The sequence below is a fragment of the Cupressus sempervirens genome, chromosome 9, assembly GCF_028749045.1.
Source record: "Cupressus sempervirens isolate cs-2001-9-10 chromosome 9, ASM2874904v1, whole genome shotgun sequence".
Lineage (NCBI taxonomy): Eukaryota > Viridiplantae > Streptophyta > Pinopsida > Cupressales > Cupressaceae > Cupressus > Cupressus sempervirens.
The window spans coordinates 604551126-604574137 of record NC_143126.1 but is presented as its reverse complement, the minus strand read 5'-3'; the positions used below and the strand labels follow the sequence as shown (position 1 = coordinate 604574137).

At 34.6% G+C, this 23012-nt stretch overlaps 1 protein-coding gene across 1 annotated transcript; it reads left to right on the top strand.

Annotated features, from left to right (window-relative positions):
• The first annotated feature begins 221 nt into the window (after nucleotides 1-221).
• Nucleotides 222-21626, top strand: LOC149540130 (uncharacterized). The gene is made up of 3 exons (XM_089801312.1): nucleotides 222-449; nucleotides 18626-18834; nucleotides 21063-21626. Exons 1-3 carry the CDS (start codon nucleotides 324-326, stop codon nucleotides 21283-21285), a joined length of 558 nt encoding a protein of 185 aa, XP_089657438.1. The 5' UTR covers nucleotides 222-323; the 3' UTR covers nucleotides 21286-21626.
• The last annotated feature ends 1386 nt before the right edge of the window (nucleotides 21627-23012 follow it).

Below are 23012 nucleotides of genomic sequence, written 5' to 3'. Positions count from 1 at the left end.
ACTCCCCGCCCCTCCCCAACTCCATTAAAATTATATGGTGCTTTAGATTTGCTTTAGCAAATTTATTTAGGATTTTCTCTTACGCGTGGTATATATTATAATATAAAATATACCTCTCGTGATGGATATACTAAAATATGCTTCTTTCCAAAACTCACGATTATTGTCTTCTGTTTCGTACGATTTTACATAAGTTCATTAATTTATGAAAATTGTAAAATATATGAAGAAAAAGCCAGCTAGTCCGCCTTGAAAGATTGAACGTGTCATGGTTATCCGAAATCCTCCAATGGGGTTCTCTTCCTATCTACAGATGTTAACATATGATATGGCAACGTAGCCTGTATTACAGTCCAACATATAAATTGTCATGTTTAAATTTAGTCTTATCAGACGCCGTTTACACGAGTGAATTTGAGCGGTTGCTTGGGAAGGTCCATTCAAATTGGGTATGTCTGTTCTTCAACGAAATGCTTGGTTCAGATGGAGAAAAATACCTAGTTTTGGAACTGAAATTAATGTGGTGCATTCTTGAACATTTTTTTTTTACAAACTGTACCCGTAACAATTCATCCAAATAGAGCTCAGAGCAAGAGATTTATAGTGTAGCAGTTTCTTTCTTTTATACGTACACGCATTGGCATTGCCGACATTTTAATTTGGTTCTGTACCATCATAAGAAGTAGTGTACATTCATTCCATTGAATTGATGCACAAATGTTTAGGATTAGATATGTGTGTATATGAATACATCTATGAATGTGTATCTGTGTGTATATACACATTAGCAGAGGATGCAATTTAATTTAGTCTGTTACCACTATAGGAATTAGTGGTAAGTGGTCACAGATAAATAACTCCATTTAACTGAGGCGCAGACAATTTGCATTCACTGAAAAAAATGTCGAGTCTATTCCTCAAGATCAAAACGACACCAGTGTCTATTAGTATGAGAGGTAAGGGTAAGAGGAGGAAGGCAAACTACATGGACTAAGTTTCACCAATTAGCTAATATTGGGATATCTACCATACATTAGATTGTCTCTTTGGCAGAAACTCAGCTGAATATCTACTTAAAATTCAATTCCGTGTTTTAATTGAAAAAACTGAATGTTTGAATGGTGAAATTGAACTGGCATCTATTTTTATAATGTTAGTGGATTTTCAGTAATCTCGTTGGACGAAAAACAGGTTACCCAAGAAACTTGTTTGTTTGATAACAAACACGATTACACATGGCTCTTCTTTTGCCCCAACATAGGTACTAAGAAGACATACCGTAAGATCTAAGCTCCATTTTTGTTAACTTTTACTTAGAGGACATAAACTTAATTGCAAAATTTAAAATAGCATTGCCAATTCAGCTCATTGAGGTGAGAGTCACATCATACTGGAGATTCTGCTGGTACTGGCATGCAGCAATTTGACTAAGAGCTAAAGGAATTGATAGACCAGTAAGAAAGCTAACGGAATTGGCTTTACTTGATAGACAATAAGCAAGCCTAAGAAATCTAGCCAATACATTTTCCAACTTCCTTAAAAATTGGCTTTAATTCAGAAATGTTCCAACTTCCTTTGTGATCAGTGACTTCTTAAACACTCACACCTTTCATGCATTAATATGCTCACAATCTTAGTAATGCAGGTGTACATACCGACAAACTTTGAATACTTAAGCGGGATCCAGTTATCACTGCCTATTCTAGTATTGGAGATTGAGCAATGCGGCTTGAACATCATCACAAAAATCATTTTGGCTAACCATTAGGTCATATTCTACTAAGATATCATCCAGCTATTTAAGCCTGGTTAATGGAAACAAGTATTTTATCATCAATGAATGGGTTTTAAAGAATAGAAATTGCAATTTAAGGAGCTCTAATTTTATGTGGCAGTCTGTTTTATGCTCAAAGACTATTTATGTTCTAAAGGGCATAGGAAATTCGATCCCATTGGACTTTCTGTTTTTGTGGATATTTAGAAATAAAAAGATAATGTATTCTCTAGGCTAAGGATACTTTATTCTGCACTTAAGTGGGACTCTAATATTCTTTAAATTGCAGTAATCTTTATAAAATGTGGCTGCATCTGTTTGTGGGTTTGCACTGCATTCAGTAGAGAGAATGTTTTTGACTAACTTAGCATTTTTCGGTCTTTTCTAAAAAGATTTCAAATAATATTAAATCCCTATTTTGTCAAGAATATAACCTGAATAATTCTACAGGTCTGATAAGTACAGATCGTACCTTCTTAGCATGGTTGATATATCCTATGAATGGCAAATAATACATTTTATACATTTCCTATATGAGCCGGCGATTCCAAATAGACATTCTTGTTTTATATTTAACTGAACTAATATTAAGTTTTGTTAATACTAAACAGAATTTATTAAGTCGCCGATTTAGGGATAATAATATTTTAATGCCAAGGGTCATGTCCCTCGAGGGACATACCCTCTAGAAGGATATATCTATGGGTTGTGAATGTAGATTGGAGGACACACAATCCACAGCAGTCTGATCTTCCAAACATTCTCCTTCCCACAAATACATAGCAGAGATTATACAATCACACAAGTTTGAGCATAGAGGACTGGACCTGCGGTAATCATAAAAGAAATCTGCCTCAAGAAATCTGAATATACATATTGTTAAAAGGATCATTCTCAGCAAATCTAACTTTGATTCAAGGCTCACGAATTTGCAGAACTGTACATGGTATCAGAGCCAAGTTATCAGATCTAGGGCTCTGCAAATTTTTAGTAATCAGACCTTATATATATTCAGTAGTTGTCTTCCATTTCCAATGACATATACAATCAGACCTGAGGACAGATTTGATGGGAAGGAACACTTTGAAGCATGGAAATTCAGAATCTTGATGATTCTTGAAGAAAACAATATTAAACAATTTGTTGATGGAGCATCCAACAGCCACCAGTTGAATCTCACAAATCCATATGGACCAATGGAAATAAAAAAGCCATTCAAATCATCTTGGATGGAGTTAAGAATGATATTGTACCTATGCTTACGAAACACCAAACTACCTACGATATGATGAATGCATTTGAAGTAAATAATGCAACTAGGGTCCTTGCACTAAAAAGACAACTGAATCACATCCAAATAAAGAAAGGAGAATTGATAAACTCTTATTTCTTAAGAGTTGCTGGCATTAGAGATGAATTATCAAGCATAGGAACCATCATTAATGACACCGAACTAACGCTCATGGCCATAGATGGTTTGCCATAATCATGGGAAACATTCGCACAAGGAATAAGTGCTAGAGATCAGCTTCTGGACTTTAACAGACTCAAGAATGATTGTCTTCAAGAAGAGTCAAGAAAATTAAAGAAAGGAGGAAAACCAAAAGTAGAATATGAAGAACTTCATGTTCTTAATGTAAACTCCTATAAAGGCAAGAAAAAGCAATTCAAGAAGAAAAGGGGAAATCAAAAGAATGGAAAACCCAAGAAAGATCTATCTAAAATAAAGTGTTTCAAATGTGAAAAATTTGGACACTATAGATCTAATTGTCCGGAAAACTCCAAACAACAGGCAAATTGTACAAATGTCATTAGAGAAGAAGAGACTTATGATCCTGAGAACCGTGTTTTGTATTCCTCTCTATCAAATGAAATCTCAAATAAGGCATGGGTAATTGATAGTGGATCTTCCAGACATATAATAGGATACAAAGAAACTCTAGATTCCTTATTAGAGAAAGTTAACGGTGAATTTACTATTCGTCATAACTTTGCATGCTCAATTGAAGGAATTGGTAGCTGCACTTTGAAACTAAAAATAGGAAATACTCTTCTTCTTAAAGGTGTACTCTATTCACCAGGGATTAAAAGAAATCTAATGTCAATAACAACACTTGAAGATAATGGACACAATGTTGTGTTCGTAGATGGAAAAGTATTAACTTGGGCTAAGAACTCTTCCATCAAGAAAGCTAAATTAATTGGTCAAAGAAAGGGATATTTGTATGAGTTGAATACAGAATCTAGTCGATCCATTCAAGCCCTAGTTCATGAAGCTAAAGATTCAAACAAAATATGGCACAAAAGATTAGGGCACCTAAACTTTAAAACTTTATTAACTATGGAAAAGATGGTTACCGGATTACCAAAATTAAATAAAGATCACCCTAGTATTTGCAAAGGGTGTGCCCTGAGTAAAAGTACTAGAAGTCCTTTTCATGATAGTACTAGAAAAACAAATAATGTACTAGAATTAATTCATTCAAATTTATGTGGACCTATGTCTATTCCCTCCCTTGGAGGATTTTGGTATTATGTCTTGTTCATAGATGATTTCTCTAGGAAAACATGGATTTATTTTTAAAAGTGCAAAGAATCAGATGAAATCCTACAAAGATTTAAAGAATTCAAAGCATTAACTGAAAATTTTTCAGGACATAAAATTAAAACCCTTAGAACAGATAATGGAGGAGAATATACCTCAGACTTGTTTAAAAGGTTTTGTAAAGAATCAAGGATCAAGAGGGAGTACACTGTTCCTTATAACCTAGAACAAAACGAAGTAGCTGAAAGAAAGAACAGGACAATTATAGAAGCTGCTAGGGCTATGATTTTTGACCAAAATCTAGAATACTATCTTTGGGTAGAAGCCTCTTGTACTGTTGTATACATTCAAAACAGAAGCCCTCACTCCTATCTTAAAGATAAAACCCCTGAAGAAGTATTTACTAAAGTAAAACCCAATATAAGTCATCTCAGAATTTTTGGATGTCCTGTATACATTCATCTTTCAAAAGAAAAGAGAACCAAATTAGAATCATTTGGGAGGAAAGGTATCCTTGTAGGGTATAGTGAAACTTCTAAAGCATATAGAATTTTCATACCTGGACAGAAAACTATTGAACTTAGCAGAGGTGTAATCTTTGAGGAAGATCTTACATTCAAAAGAGCCTTAAGTTCCAATGAACCTTCTCCTTTATCAAGTTCTGAAAGAATTAGTGAATCTGAATCCCAGAGGGAGAATCTAGAAGATGTCAAAAATGAAAATATGAACCTTGAGGAAAATTCAAAGAAAAGACCACTTTGGGCCATAAAAACAGTTGAAGCAGCTCAAGATTTTGTTGCACCTTCAGGATCAGTCAGAGAAAGTAAAAGACCTAAAAGATTTTCTGGTTATACAATAAATATGATTGATTTATCCAAAACAGAGCCAACCAATCCTTCTGATGCTATTAAACATCCAGCCTGGAAAGAAGCTATGACAAGAGAATATCAATCAATTATGAAAAATGATGTTTGGGAAATAGTTCCAAGACCAAAAGGAAAATCCGTTGTTTCTTGCAAATGAATATTCAAAATAAAGCATGCTGCTGATGGGAGTATTGAGAAATATAAAGCCAGAAGTTTTCTCAGAAAGAAGGGATTGATTATAAAGAAACCTTTGCTCCTGTTGCTAGATATACTACCGTTCGAGCTGTCTTAGCAATTGCCGCATCTAAAGGATGGAAGGTACATCAGATGGATGTTAAGACAACATTTCTCAATAGAAAGATTTAAGAAGTCTATCTGGAGCAACCGGAAGGATTTGAAACCCATGATCCTAACGCCTTTGTTTGCAGGCTCAAGAAAGCTCTCTATGGGCTTAAACAAGCTCCCAGGGCCTCATATGAAAGGATTGATAAATATCTCACCGGCTTAGGATTCTCTAAGAATGAAGCCGATCCAAACTTATATTATAAAAGAGATAAAGATGGTATAGTAATATTGATATTGTATGTTGATGATTTATTAATCACAGATGATGATCATCTTATAGATCAGTGCAAGAAAGATCTAACTAGAGAATTCGAGATGAAAGACTTGGGGCTTCTCCATTACTTCCTAGGATTGGAAGTACAACAGAATTCTGATAGTATCATATTGAATCAAGGAAAGTACACTTCAGATATCTTGAAGAAATTTGGAATGTGGAATTGCAAGTCTATGTCTTCCTATGGAGACCAATTTGCATAAACTTAAAGAAGCAGCTGCAGAATCACCTCCAATAGATTCTACTCTCTACAGACAGATGATTGGGTCCCTTATGTATCTAGCAAATACAAGATCTGATATTTGCTATGTTGTTTATGTCTTAAGTCGGTTTATGTGTGAACCTAAGGAGATTCACCTAGTTGCTATTAAGCACATTATGAGATACTTACAAGGCACTCTTAATTATGGACTCAAATATTAGAAAGTTGCTTTAGACTTGCATGGATTCATCGACTCAGATTGGGGTGGAAGTGTTAAAGACAAAAAAAGTACTTCAGGATGCTGTTTCAGTTTAGGATCAGCTATGATTTCATGGATATGCAGAAAGTAGTCTTCAGTAGCTCAGAGCTCCACAAAAGCAGAATACATTGCAACAGCGATGGCCTCTCGAGAAGCAGTATGGCTGAGGAAGTTACTTGTGGGATTATTTGGGCAAGCCATGAATCCTACGATTATTCATTGTGACAATCAGAGTTCCATCAAACTCTCGATGAATCTAGTTTTCCATGACAGATCCAAACATATTGAAATTCCTTACCATTATGTGAGAGATATGGTAGATAGGAATTCTGTAAGATTGGAATACATTTGTACTGCAGATTAGACCGCAGACATATTCACCAAACCTCTATCTAGAGTAAAGATAGAACATTTTAGGAGGAGACTGGTTGAGTTGTAATCCATTTGTACTCTTTTGATTATTAATAAAATAATTTTATTGTTTGTCAAGCTATTGACTGTTATGGGCTCCACCATGTGTAATCATTATTTAAGAGGTGACAATCTCTGAAATAATGAATACTTGTGTAAAAGGCATTATGAGAGATGATGATCTCTTAAATAATGTACTAAACAATAGATTTTTACTGTTAGATCCAGATGAGTTTTTAGATCGTCTTGTCACATCGACATTGCCATGTTCATGGGTCACAAATTGGATAAAGGGAGAATCTTAGAATTCTTCGGGTTTATCCTGTATTCTGGTAGATCTTAAACTCAGGATCTTCTTGTGATTTAGAAATACTAGTCTCTATGAGTCACAACATGTGTCTTATCACTAGTAGCAGTGATTTGTCATATCACAGGTTTAGTAATATGATGTTGTATCATGTGTTTGATACCACATACTAAGAAGAGACAGACAAATATAGAGTAATTATTCTTGCTTAAACATCTATGTTGATGTTTGCTAGATATGATATCTCTCTGTAGGATTATCAGGTTAAGAGGGAGTGTTAAGAATATAACCTGAATAATTCTACAGGTCTGATAAGTACAGACTGTACCTTCTTAGCATGGTTGATATATCCTATGAATGGCAATTAATACATTTTATACATTTCCTATATGAGCCAGCGATTCCAAATAGACATTCTTGTTTTATATTTAACTGAACTAATATTAAGTTTTGTTAATACTAAACAGAATTTATTAAGTCGCCGATTTAGGGATAATAATGTTTTAATGCTAACTAAGGGTCATGTCCCTTGAGGGACACAGCCTCTAGAAGGATATATCTATGGGTTGTGAATGTAGATTGGAGGACACACAATTCACAGCAGTCTGATCTTCCAAACATTCTCCTTCCCACAAATACATAGCAGAGATTATACAATCACACAAGTTCGAGCATGGAGGACTGGACCTGCAGTAATCATAAAAGAAATCTGCCTCAAGAAATCTGAATATACATATTGTTAAAAGGATCATTCTCAGCAAATCTAAGTTTGATTCAAGGCTCACAAATTTGCAGAACTGTACATATTTTACCCAAGGCTGTCCAATTTATTTACTCAGGTTATTTAGGACTGATGATGCAAAAGCTTTATTCAATGCAAATTATGGCTTCTTATCTTGGAAGAATTCAAATTTGTTAAGTCCTTTTTGCCTTTGACACATTCTATTTTAAAAGAAAAAAAATTTCATTGGCCCAGATATGGAAAATGAGTTGAAGGTCAAGGCTTCTGATTGTGGTTTGAATCCTTCGATTGTATTTCTTTCCCATTTAAGGGGACTGTGTGATTCTGATGGGGTAGATGGAAATATGAACAAACCAAAAAATAGAAGTAATCACACAAACACATATGCAAGTGCTTCTGCACTTCATCTTTCATTAAACAATTGCTAAAATGATACATCAGCTGAGAATACTGCTGCCTTCATCGTACTTAATCAGATGGAGCTTGCTTGGTGTTCAAACTTCAAACCAATTACAGTTGCCTCTTGTAACAAGCAATAAAACTGCTAATGAAGTAATGGCTAGTTGGCTAAAAATTGAACCAGGTTTAAATTTTAAGATGTAAGAAAAGGATATTATTTTAAAATGTTGTTTTTTCTTAAAAAGAAAATATTAAAACAAGTACATTCCAAAGAACAAGTTTCAACAAATTTTACAAGATACTTGAACTGAAAAGTAAAGCTAATCTGATTCTACAACTTATTCTATATGATCATATTTTTTGAAACAAAATATAGAATGGAAAATAGTTTACTAAGCAATTAGAAGTGGGCTGTCACTGGATCCTTCTTGCTCTCTCTTCTGTTAGGGGGAAAATGTATCAATCGGGTGTTTATCCGCCCAATCATGGATCATACCTTGTTTATTTCTTGCTAACTTTTAGTCGAAGTGGTTCCAGCCCTCCACAAGGGAAATGAATATGGTAAAGGGTCAAGTCAGCTGGAACTGGTGTTACCTTACAAACCTAATCAGTTACGCCTTATAGCTCCTGCTAACTGGGCACAACTCTTGACCAAGTTTGTATCCGGGAGCTAGGAATTGACAAGCACCAACATAATCTGGTGCACCTTGGCCAAGGATTCATGAACATGATGAACATGTTGTCAATTCACACCCTATCCAACTTGCACTGTCTAGACAGATCAATTTAGGCAAATTAAGTATATACAACTATATGTGGAAAGATATGTTCTGAGGGTAGGGTTCCTTAGCCTTTCATTTAATAGTATCCTCAGCTAGGGCTTTACAATGCAGCTACATTTTGTTTAATAGGGAAGGTTGGACCTTACTGGTCCTTAACAGTTCTGTTTGTTTTGCTGAGTCATGCTATGTTTCCAATTCCGTGGTCTACAGTGTTCAGTTGTATGTTTAGACAACCCCTTTTGCTAGTAATTCTAAACAGCCTTTACAGTGAGGAACCTCTCTTGATCCAAGAGACGGTAGTGAAACATCTTGTTCCTGTTACATAACTGAGAGGGGGGAGGGGGATGAATCAGTTATATCCAATTATCCTACAGGCCTTGCTTGTTCAGATCTTTGCTTTGCTTTGTCTTCTTCCTTCTGATCTCTGTCTGGCTGATTCACTCTCTTTCTCTTTCACTTTGCACTTCCTCTGCTTGATCTTTCTTCTTTTGCTCTGCTTGATTCACCTTGTTCTTTTTTCTCCTTCTTCACCTTCAATAGTTCTCACTTTATCAACATCTATTAGAAACAATCAGCAACCAAAAACACTTTCAATCATCTCCTTAAATAGTAAACTTTTGCCTTCTAGATCCTTCCAGATTTTGGCACTTAATCACGACCATAGATCTCAGATTCATTGAATTTAGACACTCGGAAAATAGAACTTGAACTCTGTGCTCATATTCATCTTGCATAAATCTCCTTCATCAAATCTTCATTATATTTCTCTATCCGTAGATCTCATAACTAACTTTGACTTCATCCTTTGAACTTCTCAATCATTCTTTACTTTCACCATGAGTTGGCCTCAGATTCAATTTTTCTTAACTTGTTCTTCTTGTTCATACTCGGTAACCATTGCAACTTTACTCAAGCAATACATCTCTTGGTTAACACTAGAATTACTCGGTTAACACTAGAATTTAACTTTGCTTTGCCAAGTGCTTGGTGATAACTGTAATCACTTGGTGTATAGTGTATCTCTTCTTTCACCTAGTTGCTCGGTGTAACTTGTGTAGCTCGGTGAATACATGAACTTCATCACATAATTACATGATTGTAAGACAATCAAACCAACATTATATTGTCATAGTCCAATTCATTCAAGTACCCATTGAATACCAATACTTACAAACTCTATCATCATACTTTCTTCAAATCCTCTTCATCAATCAAATGATATGGTACTCTACTCAATTAGCATAATATCTAACCTACTAAGGCTTGACATTAGTGACAGCATAACAACTGATATGACTCTTTTACATACAATAACAACATTATCAGCTGGGGCTAACAGTTCCATATCTTCTAATTAATCATTCTATTCAATTAACTGATTGAAGTTGGCAGCTGAGTAACTTTAACATTTCTCTACATTTGTGGAAGGTCCTATTCATAGAAGGATTAGACAATAGTAAACCAAACCGTTCTTGACTGTGAACAATCAGTTTGTGAGTTTTTTGGAGCGTTTAAATCTCAACATATGAACTACAATACGGCCTCAACCAATCTTAAATTATATCAAAGTGCCTTAACTGGTTGTTTGTCATGTTTCTTGCTAAGAGTATACCTTTCTTTTCATCTCTGGGCTTAGTGTTAGATAGTTTCTATGTGGAGGAGCAGCATTACACATAGGTTTGCTACGTCCTAATGAGAGCACCTATTTCCTAATAGAAGTTAATAAGACCCCCTTCAGCTATGAAATAATAGTATTTATGTGTGCTTACTACTTCTTGCAACTACAGACTCTTCCCAAGTCAAATATATAGAAATGCAAACACTATATTTTCCTCTCTGTATATGACAGAGCTAGATATTCTGAGCTTATAAGAGCTTCATGCACTAAATCTCTTCATTCTTTTCAGACATAATGAACTCTTAGCATCTTAATACTTCCATAATATTGTCCTCAGTATAAAAGACATTGAACTAATTTCTAGTATTGTTTCATGTGAAAGCAAAGAAGACTCAGAAACTAATGTGCAAAGACAAGCTTATTACTTCTACACATTGCACAGATATATCAGCTGGCGTAAGGAAAGACTCACACCACCATGCTTGACTCTTAATTTTAGAACCCTTTCCTACAGCTAGAAATCACTTAGAATCTTTACCGCTGAACAATACTAAATTCCATTTAAACAAGGAGGTACTACTGGTTTTCCCGTTTCACCATTTCTATTCAATAAAGGAGTAGAGAGAGACATGCTTGTAATTAATAGAAGAGGAAACTGCAGTTTATGCACAACACCAACACCCAGATACATGCAGGTTAAGAACCGTCTCAGACTTCTTGTGAGTATTTCTTCTTTCTGTGTTATTAATCCTGGCCTCCAAAGAATGAATTAAATCATTCCTGCAATGAAATTTATACCAATGCAAGGGATGACATCCTGAAGTTCGTGATATGGTACTATTTTTCCACCATCACCCATCGTGTAATCAAGCAAGATAAGGATTTAAAGATCTTTAGATCTTTAAACTTTTCTCAATCATCATGCCTTTTTCTAGGCTTGCTCCAACTGCTATGGTAGTCTCTCAAATATTTGGTTTTTAACCCTTCAAAAGTTCGATTTGAACCATCCCGCAACTTCATTTTCTGTAGACATCTTGCAAGACAATATTCTCCTTTGAATAATTTTTTTTGTTATGTCTTTGAACATGCAAACCTTCCATGATTGCTGTCATTTTTTACATATGAAGTATGAACTTTTATACTTGAACAAATTTTTTATCATACTTGTAATCATTTTCAAAATTGATCCATAGTTCCATCCACAGTCTGCTTTCATGCATTGATTCTTGGACTCTTTGTTCTGTCAAGTCTTTTCATAATGATTTCTCAATACAAATATTACAAGCTTGCAGTACCCAACACTTGTCATTTGTATGACCCATAGTAGAATGTGAACATTGCATTCCTTGACTTAATTTGCTTGAACTTGTAGCAGTTGTATCATCTTTTTCATTCTTTCTCAATCTTTGACCTTTATAACCAATTCTTTTCATGATCTTTAAACTAACAATATCATAAAAAATTTAGTAACTTTGCCGAAACAAACGCATTAACAACATTGCCATCTTTATCTTGACAATCTTTAAACAACTTCAGCAAAATCACACTTACCAAAGTTACTACACAAATCCTTCATGTCAAATGAAACATCATGAACCAATTGCTTTGACTTCAAACATTCTGTTTGCTGCAAGTGATTGACTTATTTGATTGCTAAACTATTTGTTTCTTCTAAATTCTTTTGCTTTTCTTCCAAATTTTCATTTCTTTTCTTAACATCATCAAACAACTTTAACTTTTCCTCTAGATGTTCATTTTTATTTTTCAATTTTGTTCAATTCTTATTAAGGATCACAAATTTCCTCTAAAAGTTTAGATTTCTCTGTTTGACTCTCTTTCATAATTGCTATCATTTCTGAATTGAATTTCTTCACTTCCACCAATTCCCTTTTTAAAAGCTCCACCTCACAATTTAAATTTGCATTTTCTTTGAACACTTTTTTACCTAGCTTTCTCATTGAAATAAACAATTTCAACTCAGCATATGTATTTGCTCATGATTCCCATATTCTGTAGCTTTACATGCCTCCTCTTCCTTGATGTCCTTTCACTGTGATAACCAATCCTCTAACAACTTCTGTTGCAGCTTTATTCGTCCTCAAATTTGTTAGTCTCTTTCAGGAAAATAAAATCTCAAACAAATTTTGTGATCTGTCCAAACTTGACAATTTGTTTACAAAACTCTATCTTTTCTTATAGTATTTCTCAAACTGATAACAACTTCAAAAGCCTAAATTCAACAGCTGTGACTGGTATTCTTTCTCTGATCAAACACATCACAAATGCATTCCTTACCTTCGGAAGCAAGGATACAACATATTGACCTTTGCTCCTTTCGCTGGCTTAGACAACTACGACTTTTCACGTTCAGTCAAACCCACAATCTTTTCTGACTTGGCGACTTCCTTGATGGATAATCCCTGCAGCTTCTCTTTGATTAATTTTTTTTGAACCTGCAGTTCTTCCTTTCATCCTTATATTGCCTTTCAACATTGACAACCTTACTTCTAATTGGTGTGGGCTTCACATCTAACAGACAGATTAATGTTCAATCATTCTCACCTGCAATATTCAGGTGGCATTATTTTCCCAGCAGCTTCATCAATTTGTTCTCCTAGTCCAGTCATTCTCTCATCTCCATTTTCCTGTGAGCAGCCTGGGTAATTCTTGTTCTCTTTTACAACCTAAACAACTTTACACTTTGGTAGCTTTCTAAACTATAACAACGCCTTCAATTTCTCATTTGATTTCTAGGCAGCAAAGACAGTTCAGATTGTATAGACAATAGAAATAAATGTGATCTCTTCCTTACCAAGCCTTTATCTCCTTCCTCAGTGACAATTCCAAAGTCTTCTCAAGCCCTGAGTTCACAATGCAGTTTCCAACCCTTCATTGGCGGCTAAAGAAAGCAACAATAACAATTCCTGCAAGCTCCTTTTCTAGGTGTTATACACTTATTTTTCCAGTGGCATCTCTAACCCGTGTAATCTTTCTTCAGTGAGTATCTCTTTTGCCTGCCTGTAAATCCTTCATGTAGTGGTTAAACTATCAGACAACTATACAAACACAGTGACATACAAATCTCCATTCCCTTGGGCTCTGCAGTTTGCTAGATCAAGGCGGCTGCAAGATCTTGTGGCAACTTCACACTTTGATTCTTTATTTGGATCTGATAAACCTTAGCTCTGATACTCCGACGGGGTGGATGGAAATATGAACACACAAAAATTTAGAAATTTTCACACAAACACATTCAAGTGCTGCTGCATTTCATCTTCCATCAATCAATTGGTAAGTAATACATCAGCTAAGAATGCTGTTGTATTCATCATACTTGATCAGATGGAACTTGCTTGACGTTCAAACCTGTTACAACTGCCTCTTTAAATAGAGTTCTCAAGATGATTCTGGAAATCACACTGTTGATTCTAGATCATAGGCTAACTTCAATAATATTTAATGTTTTGCACTCACTCATCCTCATCTAGGTCTTTCTAGAACATTTCTATCTCATCTTATCTAGGCCAACTTGGCATTGCATTGAAATTGGAAAGGGGAAATTTCATTTGCAAACAATTTCCTCATCCGAGGACCCACAGAACAAGATGCATGATAATTCCTGTTCAGTTATTGTTGCCTTTGATTCTGTTTGAATAAATGGTGATGGATCACGTGACTATATTCAGCCCTTGTTTTAAAATAAACTAAATATTTTTTTTGCTGAAATTAGTTGTGATCTTAATTATTGTATTTTAGGCTTTCGTAAAGTGATAACCATTTTTTGGTTATGAATGGTTGAATTGATTGTTATGCTCTAGCCAATGACCATCGTGTCCCATACACAGTGAGTCGAAAGTTAACATAAGAAAGTCGATGTGGTAGGCCCTTTCTATGCCAGACACTGTATTTTACGCTATCTGGTGCAAAAAGCTATCGTTCTCCTACATTCTTCTTTGCTTTATTCATGGACTGCAATATTAGTGCTGTGAGTAGTAACAAGGGATTTCGATGTAAACATTTCTGGTGCCATTTCCTTTGCAAAGTTGGCTGAGGTTGAAGTCAAGTGGAATTGCTTGAGAATAATTACTAAAAATGACACACTATAAAGATGGAAGTAAAATGTGGAGGCAATGGCTTAACTAGTTCAAAAGTGAGCCAAGAGAAAGCAACAAAAGAGAAAACTAAAAAACTTGAGTTAGTCAAAGAAAAAATTCTGTAACCAATTTGCCTGGATATGCTATCTAGAGAAACTTGGCTCTAAGTGCAGACGTTGATTGACTGTTGTCTGATTTGCATATATTCCTTGCAAGGCTTTACATTATTTTGTAATATCATTGTGCCAGATGTGGTCACAATGCACAAGCAAAAAACATCTCAAAATGGTACAAGGAGAGGTGTCATTAGGAAGAAAATGGAAAGTTTGAATACCAACACTAGAGTGAAGCAATTAACATGCCATTGAACTTAACAATGGTGATAGAAGAAGACAAAATGATTATGGAGTGGATCAAGAAGTCATATGATTTATTTGATTGGTGGAACAATGAGAAAAAAAGAAACACCAAGCAACACAATCAACTCTAAAATCCTCTCAAAGCAAGTTTGAAGTAGAAATGAAAGCCAAAGCCTAAGTGAAGACTAGGTTAGAAGTATAAGTGGATGTTGCAGCCAAAGGAAAAGACAAAGGCGGGTCTAGTTAGAATTTGAGAATTCTATGCAACTCATGACCAAGAAGCAGGTAGAAGTTTCAAGGTAATGTAAACCTTCAGGTAGAGGAAGGAAATGGAGACCTTCCTAACTAAGTTATGATAGAAAGTCACAGAGAGGAACCAACTGAACTGTTGATCATTCCCCCTTGTTCAAAGGGAAGTCTTCCTTTAGAAGCTGGTTTAAGGACTTCTTACAAGGTAGAGCCACCTAGGAAAGAAACATTTGACACATTGAAGAATCGGTAATTGATGAAGGTGAATGAAAATCACTATAGAAGTCAACTAGAAATATTTAGTTCTGGTTTGAACAATACATTTGCCTACAATGTCTTTCCCCACACCAGAATTCCACTTGACAACCTTAGTACTGGTATTATAAAAAGCCCCTACTCTAAATTTAGAAAGGTCCCTATTAATTGTGCTACAAGCTACAACACTTACATTACCCTTTACACTCAAAAACTAGGTAGATGCCACATAAATTTTTTGATACCCAGTTTGTAAACTTGGACTTGGAGAGTACTCAAAAAGCCAAAATATTTCAACTCTAAGAGTACTTTATAAAAACTCAGCCACTATAAAAACACTTAAATTTTGAAGAAGCATAATTTAAAATAAAATAAATAAATCTAATGCAAAATACAGCTACAAAATTATTGGATGAGTTTAACGGGGATTGAGGTGCAATGCCCTTAGTAACCTTGCTCACATGAGTGTTTGGGGTCAATGCCCTTATTAGGGTTGAGGACCAACACCCCTTGTGGGTCTGATAGTAGTGCCTTTGGCATGCTATACAAGGTAGGGTCAACGGGCAAAGCCCTCATTACAAAGCTGAAATGCAATCTTGTGTATACAGCTAAATGAAAATAGGTTACAGCTAAATGAAAATAGGGAACAATCATATGGAAGATATTAACCTTTGGAAAGGAGATAGTAATAACTAACAAGCATATGTTGTTAACCATTGCTAGAGTCTCACCACACAAGGTTTGGATTGCCCCATAGCTTTCCCTGTAGGTACGATTTTCTCCTTTGAAGAAGCAATGACATTTTGTCTTCATGAGTTTGATCAAGTAGGAATACAACCTTCTCTTAGAATATTGGTCCATTATTTATGTGTAATATCAGCTTCCATATAAACTTGCATCCAATTCTAAAGAATGGTAGAACGGATATAGAAATATCAGAAACTTGAAAATTTAACTATCCCAATCCCCAAATAATGAAATTAGTTCATGGGACAAAAGCTTAGGCTCAAGAATAATAAGCCTAAGAACACCCAACAAGGATGTCAATTCCATAACCAAAAGAAGGAAAATATAAATTTTTTATGAATGGAAAGCCTTAAATTGTATAAATCTAGATACAAAGAATGGCTCTATCAGTAGCACTATAGAAAATCAAAGACTTGTCACACTCACATCCATCTATGGCAAAAAAATTAACTATAAGAAAGATCAAGTCTATTGGAAATGATATTTTCTTACAATTTTTATAACATTTAAAACAAGAGAAGGTTATTCCATTATTTGATTTGGTTTGCATTAGCATCAATTATTCTTATTCTTAGATGTTGTGAGAAGATTGGGAATTGGTCACATGGCACGAATGTTTTTTCTTTTTTGATAAATAATAGCTTAGGTTGTTCAATTCCATATGTCTTTATTGTAATTGTTATATCAGGTTCTATTGCTTTAGGCAAGGGTTCATGTGACAATTTATTAGGATTAAACTGTGCAGCATCTAGTCTATCAATCACAAGAACCCATCTCTTATAACTATGAGTGGTTTTTCAAAGTTCATATACCTGTGGTACCGGTATCCGGTCTAAAATTGTTTTGCCGAATCCCAGAACTTGAATCGGAATCCAAATCCATACCAGAACCAGGATTGGCTACTTAGCTTGAAGCAACTAGTAAGTGCTACATGTTAGACATCAGCTGCAGATTTTGACAGGCTGTATTTAACAATTGAAAGAGCTTTTTTGTCAAATGCTTTTGAGAGTTGATATAGATTTGTTCTGCAAGACTAGAAATTGCAGGAGGGTTCTTTAGGATCATGAAACTTTTTAATGCATTTGTTAAATTATTTTTGATTGGTTGCCTAGACACTTTTAAATTTGGTTGTCTCAATGTTGATTACCTATGTTACAGATTTATGAAAAACTGGTAACCTATGTTCTAAGACAACCACCTTTTTAACTTCCCTTTCGTGCCCATTACATTATAGAGAGCCAGCTACTCTATCTTTAACTTGGAAAGATGAAAAACCTATTTCAAGGTTCATATCTATAGGAAATTTGGAAGAAACCCAAGCGCTTGTTAGTTTTTTGAAGAGTTTTTTCCATGCAGAATTTTTGCTCGCTTTGGAATTCTTTTTTCTATGCATGGAGAAATAACAACATATATTCTGTATGAAGACTGGGTTTCAAGGGCTTACTTCTAGCATTGATGTTTAGGGATTTTTGGGAAGGGGAAAATGTGTTTATAGGTCAACTTAGAGGGTTTACCTAATACAAAACAAGTTATTTTTTATACAATCCATCTCATGTTTCTATTTAATAACCACTTAATATTTGATGATTAGAACCTAAGGTCCATGTCGTTTGTCTACCAACCCAAGTGATTTATCAATGAATGGGCTTGTAATTGGTCTTGTAATTGGTCTCCCAGAACTTTCAAAAGAGTTACTGGTAAACAACCTTGTAGAATTACATGACCTACTTGCTGCAATATGATTATTAAAACTTCCTTGATAGTGATGGGGGGCTTGGCTCATTTCAAGTCTTAAGTTTCATTTTCTGATCCAGATGATTAGATTTATCATGTATGAATTTGTTGGGGCAATGCCCTGTTCCATGGCCATAAGTTCTTTGGAGCTCATGACTAAATAATTTGTTATTGAATCTGTGTAAGGTGGCAGGGTAGCTTTTGAAACATGCAAAACTAATAATAATACCAATATTGTGAATAAATCAACACTGATATCCGTGAGGATGATCTTTCATATCTAATCTTTTTGCTTTCTTAGATTTTAGATTGCAAGTGTGGCTTATTTGTGTACCTTTTATTTCTAGTCCAATATAGAAAATATATATCCACCTTTTACAGCTATCTTCCAGCCAGCTCCTCTGGTCCAGGATGAAAAGCAATTCCCTTGGTTTTTAATATTTATTAGGCAGCTAAAGTGGGATCTTTCTTGAGGTTATGTGGGACCTTATTCATCTATCCAAACTTCAACTGATGAATTATAGCACCATGAGCATTTCAATGGAAGTTTTTTTCCTTAATATTTGAGTCTATTAAAACAAATTTTAATATCTAATGAATCAATTAACCCTGTAGGTTAAGTTTTGCAAGATATATACTGAGATTTTTGTTTATTTCTTGTAGGTTGGTAATGCAATGGCCCAAGCTACAAAGTTAGCTTCATTAGCATCCTCAATACACGTTTCAACTCCAATGTCAGGGGCTTATGGCTCATCTAGCAGGAAAAGAACATCTTATTTCTGTCCTTCAAACCATTGTGATTGTAAACAAATTGTAGTATGCCAAATGATCAGAAAAAATAATCAAGAACCAACCACCATCCTGGATCGAAGGTATGCACCCTAACAAATTTTCTGCCAACCTATTTGTTTTTTTTGGGAGCATATTATGTACTTTGAAGTAGTTATGGCAGACAAAGAGACGTAATTTGCTAAAATATATTTCATCTCGATACAAAATTTTAATTGAATGTGTTTTTAAACTGACTCAAAAGAGATGATAATATTTATAAAACTCCTCTATTGTCTGGAAAGCAGATTAAGAAAAACGAATCTGTTCAAGAAATCTTAGAAATATCTTGTGTTAGACTTATCCAACCGAATTGGACCTTCTAAGCCAATTTAGGTTTCTGTTTATATTCACCCCTTTATGTATCTTCATATACGCTCTTCAAACAGTGAAGGCTTTAGAAGCTTAATAAAAAGCTCATTGTTATGTTCCTGACCATGTTTGTATCATTTACATCATTTTAGCACTTCTCTCACATAACCCCTCCAAATTTGTATGCCTGCAGTTCCATGGAGGTGATGTTAAATAAGAATCTCACATTAAGAATCTATTTTTCCCTTAACTTTGAAGTTATTGCGTTCTCAACTTTGAACATGAATCTGTTAGAACTTATTTAGTCTTTGGATTTATTCCATTTTTCATGTCCATTTCTATCCCAGACTTTGCGTATTGTTTGTGCTGTCTATATTATACTTTGGCTTGAATTGTTTGAGATATGCGAAATCATGAATATCCAAGGCTTGTATCCTCCGGGTTCACTAATTTTAATGTTCCTTTTCACATAACATCAATGATATATAAAATCAAGAGGTCTAATTTACTAAATCATTTTCATCTTTACCAAGATGAATCACGCATAAAAATTCGTTATACTGTGAAGATTCTTTCTTTCGGAGTTGAAGACTGCGAATTCAATTTTCTGATATAAATGCAAGTATTTATATTGAATTTGGAAAAACCTATATAATACATCCTTGTACCATATTGAGGAATTTGTAATAGATGTCAATATACAAAGGAGATTTGAGCATCTTTCTAACAAAATATATATCTATATTGCTTCTGCACCATAGCCAATTTATAGCAGCCTTGAAACCAAACATGGCAATACAAAGACTAGGTATTCAAAAGAATTTTAATGAGCTTAGACCAATGCTTTCCTTCAACTATCCTTGAACTGATACATTTAGGTGTAGATTCATGGAGCCCTTGAAAAAGTTCATTACGAAGAAGTTGATACCATTTTCTCTTTGTATGCTTTATGCTTTAGCAAATTTTCTAATAGATAATAAATAATTAAGACCATCCATGTAAAAGACAAGCCTTGATGGGGACAAAAAAAGTTGAATAGCAGACAGGTTATATTGTATCCTGGATAAGCAATCTGATGCTGACCAATAATCAGCAGGTTTTCGAGGACAGTAAAAATGTATGTAGCATTCAACAAAGAAGTCATGATTAAAGAGAGTTAGATAGAGACAGATTAATGGTATTATTACCCACAGAAAAGACTAATCTGAAACTAATAGGGGCAAGCAAACAACTGAAACTGTAGGTCAAAAATAGATGTATCAGGTGGGTTTTAGAGAAATCCATTATGACATACCACCTCTAGCAGATCAACTTCCATGCTGGTAGATTTTTTTCCTTCCTGATGGAAACAAGCTAATTTTGAATATAATGCACAATAGACGTTGGTCAAAACTTGTCAGGTGCTTGACAAAGACAGACAGAAATAGACTTATTAGTTTGACATCCTAAACCTTGTCACCTGAAGAGGGGTCTAGGTAGACCTGAAAAATTAGAAATGAAAATGATGGCAGGTGGGTTAAGAAAAGGAAAAAACTGAAAGTTACTATACCTGGAACTTCAAAACATCTGAAGACAGATATCAGATATATCATATACATGATAACGCAGAAAAAAGAAACATAGCAACTACACCCTCTTTGAGTCGATCGAAGATGTGTAGTTAGAATGAGGGCTCCTTTTATCATTTTCTGTCAAAGTGTAAACCCCGGATTGTCATACTTTGCTTTAATTCTAGTGAACTAAAACATCCAGCATTATCAATTCAGGTAACATCAAAATCCCGAAAAAAATGTCATATAACTTAGGTGAAAATCAAATAACTATATATAGGTATATCCTTGGCATTTATAATATTAATATTGATTGAATACCACTGTACTGACAAAGAACGATCGTTTGATTTAAATTTTTATTCATTATAATTTATATCCTTCCTAACTTATTTTCATTGCCTTCAAAGATCATTTGCCATTACCACAGGTGCTGTAGCTACAACGATTGTGCTGAACACAAAGGAAGCATTTGCTGCGAAAAGAAAGCCACCTGTAGAGGAAGAAAAAAAGCCAAAGGATGACCCAAATCTGAGTGCGATACAAAAAAAGACGATCGCTAGTAATAGAAGGAAGGAAGCAATGAAAGAAACATTGGCAAAATTGAAAGAAAGAGGTAAAGAGGTAAGATAGATGGAGACGTTGAAGAGTGAAGTGACAGATAAATCAAATCCCACTGAATTTTCCATAAAAACTTGTGCGTCTTTGTCAGTAGTAGGAGACCCTCTCTCAATTCAGAAGAAACAGAGATACTAAACTCTTAGGTGCTATTGTGCAAGAATTTAAATTCTTTACATCTACATGCATTTCCTTCACTTCATTCTTGGACTATCATTTACATCTGAAAGAAAATTTTGGGGGATTTTAAGAATCCCTTTCTAGAATTCACTTCAACCTCTCATTTCATTGGGAGAGCAATTTGTTACTTCAATTTTAGATTCGTTAATCCATCTCTTATCTATTCTAGTTGTGAATATTGTGTGCTCTAGAATGTTCATAACAAGTAACAAAAGTTGAATTATTATAGTATCAGCATTGCATTTTGAAATTATCTTCTCTGAGCATATGAGAAGGAACTAATTCCTTCTGATTCAGAGCTTACCCTTTTTTAATATTTTTGCAATAGATGCTGGATTCTGTGCACTTCATGTATTTAGGCTAGTTGAGATAAAAAAAAAAATACTGAGTTTTATATTAGATGCATATACGCATGTACTTTGTCATCACACCTTTCTTTAGAAAGCGACAGTACTCACAATAAGACAATCAAGAGTATTCAGCTTTGGTTACATAGCTATCCTTGTTCAAAATTTCCTATCAATTAAATGGGCTTCTGCATGTTCTAGTATGCAGGGGAGAACTAACCTCATATCATTTATCCGTTTGATCCAAATATTATCAATGCCTTCTGAGGAATCATATAGTTTTCATTGTATGAATCACATAAAGTTTCCTTTGGCAATTAATTCTTTTACAAGGAGATAATGATTCCAATTACAGTTTTTGAAAACTTTATATGGTTATGGTCAGCTTGGGAAGCACATTAAGACTCAGTTGATGTGTTATCAACTTTGATTATCTTCGACTCTGGAACTGAAATAGAAACCACTCACCCTTCAATGTGATGATGCATAGAATCTAGGACGAGCTAAATCCTTATATTTACTATATATGTAATTTGAGATCAGATTTGTGCAGTTAAATTGTTCATTGGTTATAGAGGCCGTCACGAGTTCATTGATAACACTATTTGGCTCATAGAATCTACACAGTACATTTTTGTTGAGTTCAAATGAACGGCATCTGAAGAGACAAGGCTTGGTGTAAGTCACTGACAAATTCAAACTTTTTCTCAAAAGCCACCCCTCAGTTATTGGCAGTTTAGCTGATCATTTTTCCAAGTGGAAAAAGTTAACAGAAAACAGAGGGTGATACAAACACGATATTAATGCTTCATGAAACATTACTTTTTAATAATTGTTAGCAACATGGGATCATTTAACATATAAAAAACACATCTACAAGGAAATAAATACATTACTGTTGAACCAAACTAGATGTTCTATTGAAATAGACAGCTTGTATAGTAGTGGATATTATACAATTGAAAATAACTAGCTAGAAAGCGTGGGATTTGGATGCCAAGTTTAACATCAATAAGGTAGGGGTCCCATGTAAACTGTTGCAACTCTTGTATTCAATGATAGGTGGCCCTAAGAGAAATGAAAATGGCAACGAAGAAATTGCGGCATCATTTCCTAAAAAGAGAAGACATGCCATTAGTGGAAAACCTTGAGATGAGAAAAATGAGGGGTTGGAAGTTTCGTACACCTCTCTTGTCTTCAAGGAGTTTATTTTTA

What these genes read in the sequence shown, in the direction of transcription:
- LOC149540130 (XM_089801312.1), top strand. Translation starts at nt 324, where the DNA reads ATGATATGGCAACGTAGCCTGTATTACAGTCCAACATATAAATTGTCA. An exon ending in GGAAGGTCCATTCAAATTGG is followed by an intron (nt 450 to 18,625) that starts GTATGTCTGTTC and finishes TATTTCTTGTAG; the next exon opens with GTTGGTAATGCAATGGCCCA. An exon ending in ACCACCATCCTGGATCGAAG is followed by an intron (nt 18,835 to 21,062) that starts GTATGCACCCTA and finishes TTGCCTTCAAAG; the next exon opens with ATCATTTGCCATTACCACAG.